The sequence below is a fragment of the Cuculus canorus genome, chromosome 1 (assembly GCF_017976375.1).
Source record: "Cuculus canorus isolate bCucCan1 chromosome 1, bCucCan1.pri, whole genome shotgun sequence".
In the NCBI taxonomy this organism is placed as follows: Eukaryota; Metazoa; Chordata; class Aves; order Cuculiformes; family Cuculidae; genus Cuculus; species Cuculus canorus.
This window is the reverse complement of record NC_071401.1, coordinates 26,404,577-26,417,153: the sequence shown is the minus strand read 5'-3', so window position 1 is coordinate 26,417,153 and position 12,577 is coordinate 26,404,577. Positions and strand designations below refer to the sequence as shown.

Here is a 12,577-nt window from a genome sequence, read left to right as displayed (position 1 = left end):
AGGTTAAAGAATCATACCCCCACTGATGGATGAAAATGGTGGTCTTGTATCAATAGACGAGGAGAAGGCTGAGGTACTCAACAACATTTTGCTTCAGTCCTCACCAAGAACCACTCTCCTCACCCCTTCTGGGTCAATGAACAACAAGATGGTGACCAGGGGGGTATAGCCCCTCCCACTGTAGAGAAGGATAAATTTCGTGGCCACCTGAGGAACCTGAACATATCTAAGTCTATGGGACCTAATGAGATGCCTCCCAGAGTCCTGAGGGAATTGGCTGATGTGGTGGCCAAGACACTCTCTATGATATTTGAACAGTCATGGCAGTCAGGAGAAGTCCCTGGTGACTGGAAGAAGAGTAACATTGTGCGCATTTTTAAAAAGGGTAGAAAAGATGACTCTGGGAACTGGCAACCTGTCAGCCTCACCTCTGTACCTGGGAAGATCATGGAAAAGGTCCTCCTAGAAGCTATGCTAAAGCACATGGAGGACAGAGAGGTGATCCGAGATAGCCAACATGGCTTCTCCAAGGACAAGTCCTGCCTGACCAACTTAGTGGCTCTCTATGATGTGGTAACCACGTAAGTGGACAGGGGAAAAGCAACGGATATAATCTATTTGGACTTCTGTAAAGCCTTTGATACGGTCTCCTTCTCTCTTACTTGGAGAGATATGGATTTGATGGGTAGACCTTTTGGTGGATAAGGAATTGTTTGGATGGTTTCATTTACAGAGTAGTGGTCAACAGCTCGATGTCCAGATGGAGATCTGTGACAAGTGGTGTTCCTTGGGGGTCCGTACTGGGACGAATGCTGTTTAATATCTTCATCAATGATCTAAACAATGAGATGGAGTGCACCCTTAGCAAGTTTGCAGATGACACCAAGCTGAGTGGTGTTACCAGAAGGCTGGGATGATCCAGAGGGACCTGGACCTGGACCTGGACAAGCTGGAGAAGTGGGCCTGTATGAATCTCATGAGGCTCAATAAGGGCAAGTGCAAGGTCCTACACCTGGCGTGGGGCAATCTGTGGTTCCAGTACAGGATGGGGGATGACGTGATTGAAAGCAGCCCTGCGGAGAAGGACTTGGGGCTGCTCATCGATGAGAAGCTTGACATGAGTCGGCAATGAGCACTCACAGCCCAGAGGACCAACCATATGCTGAGCTGCATCAAAAGAAGCATAGCCAGCAGGTCGAGGGAGGTGACTATGCCCCTCTACTGCCGTCTTGTGAGACCCCACCTGAAGTATTGTGTCCAGTTCTGGAATCCTAAACATAAGAAGGATATGGAACTGTTGGAACAGGTCCAGAAAAGGGTCATGAAGATGATCAGAGGGCTGGAGCACCTCCCATATGAGAACAGGCTGAGATACTTGGGGTTGTTCATCCTGGAGAAGAGAAGGCTCTGAGAAGACCTTATAATGGCCTTCCAGTACCTGAAGAGCCTACAAGAAAGCTGGCGAGGGACTTTTTGCAAGGACATATAATGATAGCACAAGGGGGAATGGCTTTAAATCAGAGAGGGGAAGATTTAGACTAGACATTAGGAAGAAGTTCTTCACGATTAGGGTTGTGAGCCACAGGAACAGGTTGTCCATTGAACTTGTGGATGTCCCCTACCTGGAAATGTTCAAAGCAAGGCTGGATGGGGACTTGAGCAGTCTGGTCTGCTGGGAGGTGTCCCTGCTTATGGTAGGGGGATTGGAACTGGGTGATCTTTAAGGTCTCTTCCAACCCAAACCATTCTATGATTCTCTCATTCTACTATGGTGTTTTCCAGTAGAAAAAGGAATAGTGTGCATCCAATGGCTCAGTCAGTGCTAGAGGATAGAAAACAGATGATAGAAAGAATGCAGTTGGCTTGTTAAAGCCAGTTTTTTTGAGAATCGGTCATGATGTCTACATAAGAAAGCTTAGTGTCAAAAGCCAGGAATCATGACCCACGAATGAGTCAAGGTTGTATTAAATGTGTCACCAGCAATCCACTCCGCATGCGTGTATGGATATGTACAACTGAAAGTTCATTATATACAGAGTCACAATAGTTTGCACTGGACTTGCTAGTGAAAGGATTTATGTGGCTTATGTGAAGAATAGCAATGTCAGTAGAAATAAGTATGGTATGATTGCTTGGGCAGACCATCCTCAGTGCTGCTTATAACAAAGCTATCATTGGAAAGAGCAGAGTCTGCAGGAAAGTAAGGTGCCTCTGAAGAAAGCTGATTAATTTGCTTCCCCTTGGACTGTCAATTCTGACATCCTTTGTTGTACTGGGGCAGCTGAAGCAGTGGGTAGTGGAGTCAAAGAGCTTTTTCAAGGGACAGAGTTTTTCTCCTAAGCAACATGCTGCTCAGCTATGCTGATGGCAGCTTTCTTAGCCATAGATAGAGCAGAGGGAAGGCCAGGATGCTTACATGCGATTTATTAATATGTCAGGTCTGCTATTAATCAGATAGAGATCTTCTACCTTTCAGATTTCAGCACATTTTTATTTTCTGTCATTTTGACATATTCCAGGTATGCGGCATTCTTTTTAGCTATTATCACAAAGTATCTCCTACACTTTAAACTCTGAAATAACACCGTGTGCTGCTCTTTTTATATATATAGCAGTTATGTTAAATTTGTCAACTCACCTTGCAAAAGTCAGATTAGTAGTGTAACTCTATTGATTAGGCTGAAGTTTTCCTGACTCCCAAAGGTCTTTGGGTGTCTCATGGATACTCCTGTTGGTCACCTGAAATCCATTGCTATTTTTAAATATAAGAGATGTAAGGAAGGAAACCTCAGTCCCACTGGAATAAATTGTATTGTTTTCCTCGAATTACATTAGACTTTAATTCTCATCAATTGCCAAAAAGTGTTTTACCTATAATTTTAAGTATTTCAGAGGAAAATACCGAAAGGACAGTCAGAGATATCTTCCAGAGGTGTTTGTGCATCTATTGTTTAGATAAACAGATACCTCTTTTCTAGCTATCCAGACTTTTATGCCATTTTTCCAAACAACTTACATGATAATTATTATAATTTGTCAGAGAAAATTTCCTTTCTCCTTTTCCCACTCTTTTTTCTCCAAGTGGAAACTTCTGCAACTCCTAAGTCAATATAAATATTTTCTCTATAATAAGTATCATTAGATGTTGAGTGAAGAAATATCACGTTCCATATAGACTGGAAATCAGAAATTTAGAGTGTTTATTTTGTAGCCAAGATCATCTCATGAGGAAATCTTTGTCAACACAGATAAGTTCTTACGGGTTTTATGGGACACTTCAAGATGAGGAGTATATCCCGTGACTTCACACAATCTTTACATTTTCTGGACCTTTCTCACTCAGAAAGTATGAATTCCTGCTTTATAAAAGGTATAGTTTTATCAAAACACTTCAAAAGAATCAATTTTACATTTTTGACTGCTAAAGAGATTTTTCTTCCAAACAATGCAAATTACTTGGAAAGGCATGAGCAAGAAGAGCAAAATATTTATCACTACTAGTAGAATTAATACTAAAGCTTTCTAGATGATATTTTTACTACCTTTGGAAAGTGATAAAAGTGTCCCCTTCAATTTCATAATGTCATACTGCATTGTCATCTCATATTCATAATCTCATACCACATTGTCATTGTTTCTTCCACTGTTTCTCCATTCAGACTTAACTTTTATCGCTTTGCCAGCAATAGTTTTCAATGCTTATGTGCATAGCACAGCGGTTACTTGAAATACATTTTGAATAACCACAAATTTGAGCACGACTAGTAGAGAAAAGCAGGCTGGCTGAGAACTAAGTAAGGACAGTAAGAGAATGAATGCCATTTTATTTGTAGGGCATAGCTTGATTTCAGATGCGTTTAAGCAAAGATCCATTCTGCTTTGAGAAGGAATCAAAAGGTGACTATGAACTGAAAACTGAACCTGAGCATTTAAACAGGGGACAGAGAACTAATGGGGGTAATAACACTGATAAGTTACGTATGGGGGTAATAACACTGATAAGTTACGTATGTGCGTAGTTCCCTGTGTACTATGTATTTGTCTATGTATGAAAACACACCAGTACATGCATTCTTTTTCAGCTTCTCAGTGGTATGGATTGAAAACAATTATCAAGTGCAGTACAACTGTTCTGGACCCATTACTACACAAATTACATTGTTTACAGAGTCACCCTAAACTGCAGTTTTTTTATATTGCATTGACAGGAAAAGCCACAGCCTCTGTTTCTGGGAGTTTCAGAACTGGTTGCCAAAAAAGTATAAACCTCACGTCACTGTTCCTTGATATGATACAGAATTAAAGCAATGCATTTATTTTGCATTTCACTGTAAAGTAAAGCAGAAGAGACAGGAACTGCAGAAAGTAGTTTGCAAGACAAGAGTCAGCATGCATTTTGTTTCTAGGAGTTATAACTGAAGAGCGTTTCAATTACACCTTGAAGTTTTTTCCCCTTTACCTGGGAGTCAGATCTATTGTTCTCCACGGACTCCCTTAGTGGTCTCTCAGCGGGAATGAAACATCTCCATCGTGTGGTCAACTGCGATAAATCAGGAAATTGCATCTCGGTAAAGAGAAGTGGTGGGAGATAATCTGCATTCCCAGGGCTGGCTTTCGCCCCTCAGTAGTCCCTCTATCCTTAAATGCAAGGAATTTCCATCGTCACTTAAAGCATACATACACAAACAGGATCTGGGAAAATACTGGCTACAAGATATTTATATATAAAGCCCTACTGCAAGATGTCTGTTCAGAGCAACTAGAAAATAATGATTTTCCCCTTTCTAATATTTTTTAAGTCTAACCATGCAACTACTGCATCCCTCAAATGAATTACAAAGAAGAGATCAATCCTAAAGTATAAACTGATTCCAAGTACAGCAAAACTGCTAAGCATAAGTTACCAATCAGTTTCAAGTAAAAGAAGATGACAAAATACCTTACTCTGCCTGCCTCGTTAAACAACCGAGGTCAGTTTTAATGACCCCTCAATATGCTTTTATCCTGTTTTAAGATCCTTTAAATGTTCAGGTGTTTAGAAATACAATCAGCGGTCAGACGCCTTTCCTCACCAGCAGCAGATATAAGAACCCACGTTCAATTTGTAAGCCTTTCACCAGTCAGGGATAATGAAGACAGAAAATAGGGAGATGTGACTCGTGCTGTTGAGGACAACAGTAATTCAAGAACTAAGTAATTCAGAGCCTTTTTTCCCCTTTTCTTCTGGACAGCCCTTAGATATAGCGGTATCATCTAATGCCACACTTCCTTGAAGCCTGTGCCATGTTTTCACCCTGCCACACTTTTTTTGCGGTTCCTTTTCAAAGTTACTATCCCTCTTCTCCTCCCTCCTTGTAAACATGAAACTCCACATGGCACACTAAGTTTGTTTATTCTGTACCCCTCTCTGTAACCAAATGTTTTTAACAGGGAGCTAAGCAGGAAATTTTTTCTTTGATACGGTTTTATAGTGGAAGTTTTGGTGAGCTCTGTCTTAAATGAGACATTAGTAGCCATAGCAAGTGTCTTGCTAACACTATGCTTACGTTAAGCTTTTCTCATTTCAGTAAAATGCTCTTCAGTCTGTGCAAGTGAGTGATGTGATCATGTTGCTCCTCTTCTATCTCAGATCAGTAACATAAGGGCTCTGCAAGCAGAGACCGGGCTGCCCCACCACATCCATGTCAATGCTGGAATAGCAACACATTGTTGAGAATGCAGACAATCCACTTTGCCTTCCTAATGACAACATTCTCCCTTCTGTAAAGCTAATGACAAGCTTTGCTCCAACACTGCCATTTTTTATCAGGCTTTGATCTATCTCTCTCGATTTATTAGATACCACATACTGCACAGATTTCCTGTTTTGCTATGCTGTAAGTATTTTACTACCAGACAGGAATTAATGTTTTTTTGTTCTTTTCTTTTTTTCAGAGGCGTGCAGCTGACAATCTGAGAAGACATCATCAGTACCAGGTACAGACTCAAGTTTATTTTGGGTGCAATTATTTGAAAAAGAAAGCTGAAAAAAAAAAAAAGAAAAAAGAAAAAGAAGTCCACAAAATGCATACTTATTTCAACCTCAGCAAATATTTTTGGTGTTCCAAAAAAGTCATTTGAGAAGTCAAGTTGTCTGCTTTTGAGGTGCAAAAGGGTATTTGCCTAGATCAATAATATAATAACCAGTATTTTTCCCACTGTAACATGGATTGCCTTTAAAAAATCAAACACATATTCTCCCCTCTCTGCGGGAAATCGTCAGGATCGTATGTTCATCCTACTGACATGCTCCATCAGAACCTGCTCTCCGTCACTCCATCTTTGATCCCCTGCAGACGACTTCCTGTCCCTTAATAATCCCTCTCCCCAGATCCCCTGTAAGCTATTCTTCCTCTTCACCCTTCCTGCTTCAGCTTCTGATTTTTTGGGATTATTGTAGTACATGGAATAACTTTCAGATTTATTTTCATTTGTTGTTGTGTTAAAAGGGCTGCAGGTCAAGCAAGATGTGGGTTTTATACTTGTAGGTTTGGTGCTTAATGATTCTATATGGCAAATGACTAGGTAAAAGAGGACTTTTCTAACCCGAGAAAGAGACAGCTCTGAGAAGTACTATAGAGAGTCTATTAGGAGCAGTGGAGGACTCCCCACTACAAGAGGGTTGTTAACAAGCTGAAAGAAATCCAACAGAGGGCCACCACGGTGGTTAGAGGGCTGACATAAAAGGAGAAGCTTGGCTTTCAGCCTGGATTAGGTTATGGGGGAACAAATTGCTATCTTCAATAACATAGTAGGTGGATAATGAGAAGAGGGAGACGGATTCTTCTTAGAGGTGCACAGGAAAAGAACAGGAGTTAATAGACACAAGCTTCTGGAAGGAAAATTCTGTAAAAAAAAATCATCATCACAGTGAGTATAGTAAAGAATTGGAAAAAGTTGACCGGGTAAGCTGGAGCATCTTCACTCTCAGAGATATCCTGCGCTTGACTGAACACAGCCCCGAGCTGGATCAAACAGCCTCTAGGCATCTCTACCAACCTAAATAATCTTAGGATTCTTAGAAATTGAAGGCAACAATGAAAGCCTGTCAGAAAGCAGGTTAAAAATAAGCAAAACCTCAAATGGAATCTTGTTCCAGCTATACCGTGGAATTCATTGGCAGAGCATTTGTGGATGCTGGAATTTTAAGTGAGTTCAAAACACATAGGAAAAAAATCACAGCCCATTAAAAAACCTAGAGCTATCATTTCTGATTGAGAAGGTCTCTGAATTTCACATCACAGGAGGCTTGGGAGAGTGTAGATGGAAAATAACATTATACTGCGTCTCTAGACTTACAGTGCTCATTAGGCACCAACAACTCCTCACTGTCAGACTGCATATTACTGGCATGTGACGTCATTTGGTGAAACCCATTCTCAGAATGGTTAATATCAGCACTTTCCATTGAAAAGCAGAACGAATTTTCAACCAGATCTAAGGTTTGTACATTTTTTTGTCATGTTCCTAAAGCACAAAGAATTCCATGCAGGCCCAGATAGTGTAGTTTTAGTAATCAATACCAAGAAACCTAACACAATATTTTGTATTTTTAGGAGGTTATGAGAAATCTGGTTAAGAGATATGTTGCAGCAATGATAAGAGATGCCAAAACCGAGGAAGGACTGACAGAAGAAAATTTTAAGGTACGTGATAATTTATATGTTTTTAGACTTTTCTTGATATTATAAGACTGTGAAGCATATTTCTCAAAGTCCCCAGTTGTTCAGGTAGCGTATAACTTGCTTCCTAATACAGTGTCTGTGCCCTGATGGACCACATGTAGATAGTATTGTACATGGACTCCAGCAAGTTGTCTTCTTTCTTTAGCTGGAGCAGTTATCAGTTTTATCAGCTATCTTGAATTATGCCCAAGTAAGGGGACATCAAAGTGTGATTAAGTGAATGTAACAACATATTTGCTAAAGCAAGATGCAAACAGTTTCATCACCCTAGGAAACAGAGATTTTCTGCTACAGAGTGCTGTTGTGCATTCATTTAAATACAGAACACCTTTATATGTTTTAAAAGATAAAAAACTTCAATAAGCAAATATTAAAATTCTTTGACATAGATGAAGTGAACAGGGCTGTATATATAATAATGTTTACATCCATCCCTGTGTATTTCCATGATCTAACATTTTTGTTGCTGTTGGCATCTCAAACTCAAAATGTTCAAAATTATATTCATCTGCCGCAGTTTAGGCATGCAGAAGATACAGCCAGAGACTGAGCTAATTGCTTCATCATCCTTTCAGAGAAAATCAAAAGAAATAGGGACTTCCTGAAGGCAAAGTGCCTTTTCCTGTGACAGGTCTTCAAGAGACAGTTTACGCTGGCAAAAAGCAGCCTGCAATGATTAGCTCTGATTTAGCTGCCAGCTACCAAATGTATAGTGGGAATGCACAAGACCTACATGTGCTGCTTCTCAGATGGAAATGCACACACATCTTTATGCCTTGTGCATTCATATGTCCGTGTGTGCGTGTGTATAAGGGATGGTGTTAACAGGTGATCAAAATGCTGTTGTTACAATGGGATAACACTCTCGAATAGATTGGCTCTAAGCCTTCAAGTTGACCATGCTCCTTCCTGTCAGTGATTTCTAGTAGTCGTCTAGGCTAAGGCACATTTCCTCTCTTGCTTCCTCTGATAAAATTGTTGATCACTTGTCTATCTCACCTGGAAGATCCGTTAGACAGAGTCTGACAAGCACCTTGAAAATGCCAGATATTATTCAGATGATAAAGTTTATTACTGATCCTTAGAATAAGCCTTTTTTTATATTTTTTAATTATGAAAGGAAAAAATAAAATTAGCTTTCTTTCTCTGATGTTTCATTTTTTTCCCCTAATTTTTAGGAGTTAAAACAAGATATTTCCAGCTTTCGTTTTGAAGTCCTGGGTTTGTTAAAAGGGAGCAAGCTGTCTAATTTGCAGTCTGCAAAGAATAACAAAGATGCTGCCTCTCTGTCTGAAAATGAAGAAAATAGTGAGAGTGAAGGAAACAAGAAAGGAAAGAAAAAGAACTTCAGCCTCTTTGACATAACAACGATGATTCACCCACGATCAGCCACTATTGCCTCTGAAGCACACAATGTAAGCAACGGCTCAGCAATGATGGTGTCAGAGTCCACTAAGGAGAAACACAAGAGAGTGAATTTTGTAACAGACATAAAAAACTTGGGGTTATTTCACAGACGATCAAAAACAAACTCTATGGAGCAATGTACAAATAAAATATACACTGTTTCTGAAGAAGTTTCCCGTCAACAGGCAGAAGAACAATGTGAGGAAACTGCTGAACTGGAAGAAGGAGAACTGACCATGAACTGTGAATTAAACATTCAAAGTCCTGAAGAAAAATGTGTGTTAGCCGAATCACAAAATAGCAGTGACTCTTTGGATTCACTGGAAGAGAGGAGTATTTGTGCTTCAGACACAGAGAAAACAGAGTTACAGAACTCAGAACCAGGCACACCGCAAGATCAGCTGGACAAGGAGTTGGACATTAGCATTGACAGTGATGGGAAAGAGGAAACAATTGATCAGGGTGATTATGTGATAACAAAGTTGTGATGCTTACAGGAGGAAGCATTTACAAATATATATATTTTGCATAGTGCTTTTTGGGGGGAATGTTTTAAGAGTTATATTAGCAAATGCAGAATTACACTTTATAGTACTCAACTGTGGCACATGATCTTGTAACATAGTAGTCAAGAGAAAGATAATACGAGGACCTTCTGTTTTGTAGCCTGCTTTAGCTTTCACAATTTGTTTTACATTTTTTAATAAATGGAAGCATCTTGTATTCTTGTACTGTTGCAATAACCCACAGAAACTTTTTAGCTATCTTTTTCAATTACAAAATGCAATTTCTCTCACATGATAATTGACTCCTATGATAAATATTTTTCTATGCAAATAAAAAGTAGCTTAAGAGACTTGTAAGCCTTTATTTAACTTTGTAGGTTTTTAAAAGATTCTGGGCACCATCATAATCATAAGCAGTTCCTGTCAGCATAATTCATGTCAAGCTATTAGAATCATTTACTTAAGTTGCCAGAAACTTTGTTTCAAAAGCTATACGGAAGCAAAAGATAAAGTATGTGCTTTTATTTATTGAAGGAATATGAATGCCTGTAAATTATGAAAGATCAGTCTACTTGATTATTTAATTACAGCTTCTCCACTTCTCCCTCCCACCTAGAGGTTTATTACCACCCTGACACCATTATCAGAAATGCATTTGCAGGATTTGAGGACTGTAAAAAAACCGTTCTTAGAGTAAAAGGGGTATCTGTGGTTTGCTGAAAACTGATGATGGATTACTCCCCGGAAATCTGTAACCGCAATAGCTACTATTTCTTCAATTATTTATTTTTCCAAACATGGACAATCTATGCACTTTAATATTCAGCTGCTTATTAGCTTTTGCCTTCACAATGTACTCTCATTTGCTAAGAGAAAGATACTTCAGGAATAAACAGACATACAATGATCCCCTGAGTACTTGGAAAAATAGGGTAATTTGTTGAGAGGTTTTTAAAGACAAGCCTTAAGAGAGTTTCCCTAACAATTTTGGGGTTTTTTTAAAACCTGATAGTATTTTTCATACCTGATGAGTGACTTACTGTCTTAGGCAAAACCAGTATTTGTAAAATTAAACAGTCTGTTGCTTTTTAATCAGTAACTGGCATCCTATGTTATTAAAAATGTAATTTTGCAACTGACCGAAGGATGTCCACCCTCGAACTCTCAGGACCATCCTTCTCCTCCCTTGAAACCACATGAATATACCACATCAGTGTGGTCATTTTGGTTTTAACTTCCCTAGCCCTGCCATGATAGATTTTGTAGTTCATGTTGACATTTACTAAAGAACCTCCAGATGCATTAGAGTATGTTTACAATTCCAAATGGAACCCATCACATGTAATTCCCACTTTGTAGGACCTGACCTAAAGCCATACCATTCTGGGTCTAAACTATCCTGGAACTGAACAGGGTTTTGAAATTCCAGACAAATCTCTCTCATCGCTAAACTTTTAGGTGAGTTTTCCTGCTCTGCTTTACACTTGTGCTGCTTTCTCTGAGCTCACATATTGAAAGCTTCCTTCCTGCACATCTATCTGTGCCGTGGCACCTAGGAGTGAATTAGTTGAACTGAAATGGAAAACATGAGCAGTAATTGGAAAATAGTTTGTATAGCTTTGCAACAATGCATTCAAATCACATTTAATTATTAAGATCTGGTTGATTTACACTTTGGCCTCTTGACTTCTCTGCGGATCCCTTCTCCTTCTCATCTCTTTCCTTGTCCACCTTTAGATTGTGAGCTCCTCGGGGCAGGGCCTGTAGGTTTTCTGTTTGGAGAGCATCTGAATTATTACAAGCATAAGAAGAAATAAATAATAATAATGTTGGAATAATTTCATATCATTTTTACTAGGTCAACTCTCTGAGAGAGTTCTCTTTTCTACTGTAACATTTGCGTTAAGAATGACATAAAACCCATATGTCAAATGTTGTCACAAAGTTATTTATATGCCAGTTAATAGTCCTTCAACACCTTCACCACTTATTTCAGTTTCTCATTCTTCATCAAGTTTTATAACATCTTGGAGTCCTAAGCTTATTACCCTTTCACTAGCCAAATTCAAAACAAACAGTACTTGGTCCAAAGACTTTTCAACACATTTCATCCATGTGTTTTAATTTCAGACAAAATGTGCCATGGACGGGTATTTATAATGCCACTAGCACCATTATCAGAAGAAGTTAACTGCCACAGGTCTAGGAGCTCTGCATACTATTCTACCATCATAACAGCCTGTTTCATCTGTGCATGAAGTTTCAAACAGGACAAAGACACAGGGTAGTTAACTGGAAACATCAGCCATGTCATCAAATCATGACACCACTGTGCTAGAAGACAATATAAGTCTTGGAGTAGATAAAAGACATAATAAGAAAGACAGCACAAGTGGGCAAGATACTTAGGTATAGAACTTGATGCTGTACTGAATAGCAACAGGTCATCAGTCTTTTGCTGTCTTTCTTCTATCTTGTACAATCAAATATTGAAATGAAGCATAGCTGAAATCAATATTTGCTCTATTTGTATGTGATTCTTAGGTATCAAAGCCTAATACCAACATGGACATGACCCGGTTCCATTTAAGTTTAATGCCAAATAAGCACCTCATTTTGTGAAAACAGATAAGATCCCAAAATATGTTCAAATTTGAAATGATGATGGGGTCTTACTGCTTTGCAAAAAGGCAAGGACACACAGACCCCCTCCTCCTTGCATGTCTTGAAGAGGACATCTGTGCCAAGATAGATTTAGAGGTGCACAGAGCAAGGTTTGTACATTACAGCAGAGTCATTATTAAATTTTGCAAAGCCAAGCATAATTTCCCCTCTTGATAAATAAAAGGTTTCAAACCTACCCATTCCTGTCTACAACCTTCATTAGTATTGATATATGAAGAACACAAAAAAATAGGATGCAAACCCCTAAAAGAGACA

General features: G+C 39.1%; 1 protein-coding gene across 5 annotated transcripts in view; it reads left to right on the top strand.

Moving 5' to 3' along the window:
- TRPC4 (transient receptor potential cation channel subfamily C member 4) overlaps nt 1-11,946 on the top strand; it is a 154,751-nt gene extending 142,805 nt beyond the window's left edge. For 3 of the 5 annotated variants that reach the window (XM_054088220.1, XM_054088208.1, XM_054088212.1), the window contains exons 6-8: nt 5,935-5,976; nt 7,596-7,685; nt 8,903-11,943. In XM_054088220.1, the coding sequence (XP_053944195.1) occupies nt 5,935-5,976; nt 7,596-7,685; nt 8,903-9,619 (849 nt within the window). In that variant the 3' untranslated portion in view covers nt 9,620-11,943. Of the gene's footprint in view, nt 1-5,934; nt 5,977-7,595; nt 7,686-8,902 lie in introns of all 5 variants that reach the window. The other 2 variants (XM_009568700.2, XM_054088201.1) reach the window with 2 other exon arrangements.
- The last annotated feature ends 631 nt before the right edge of the window (nt 11,947-12,577 follow it).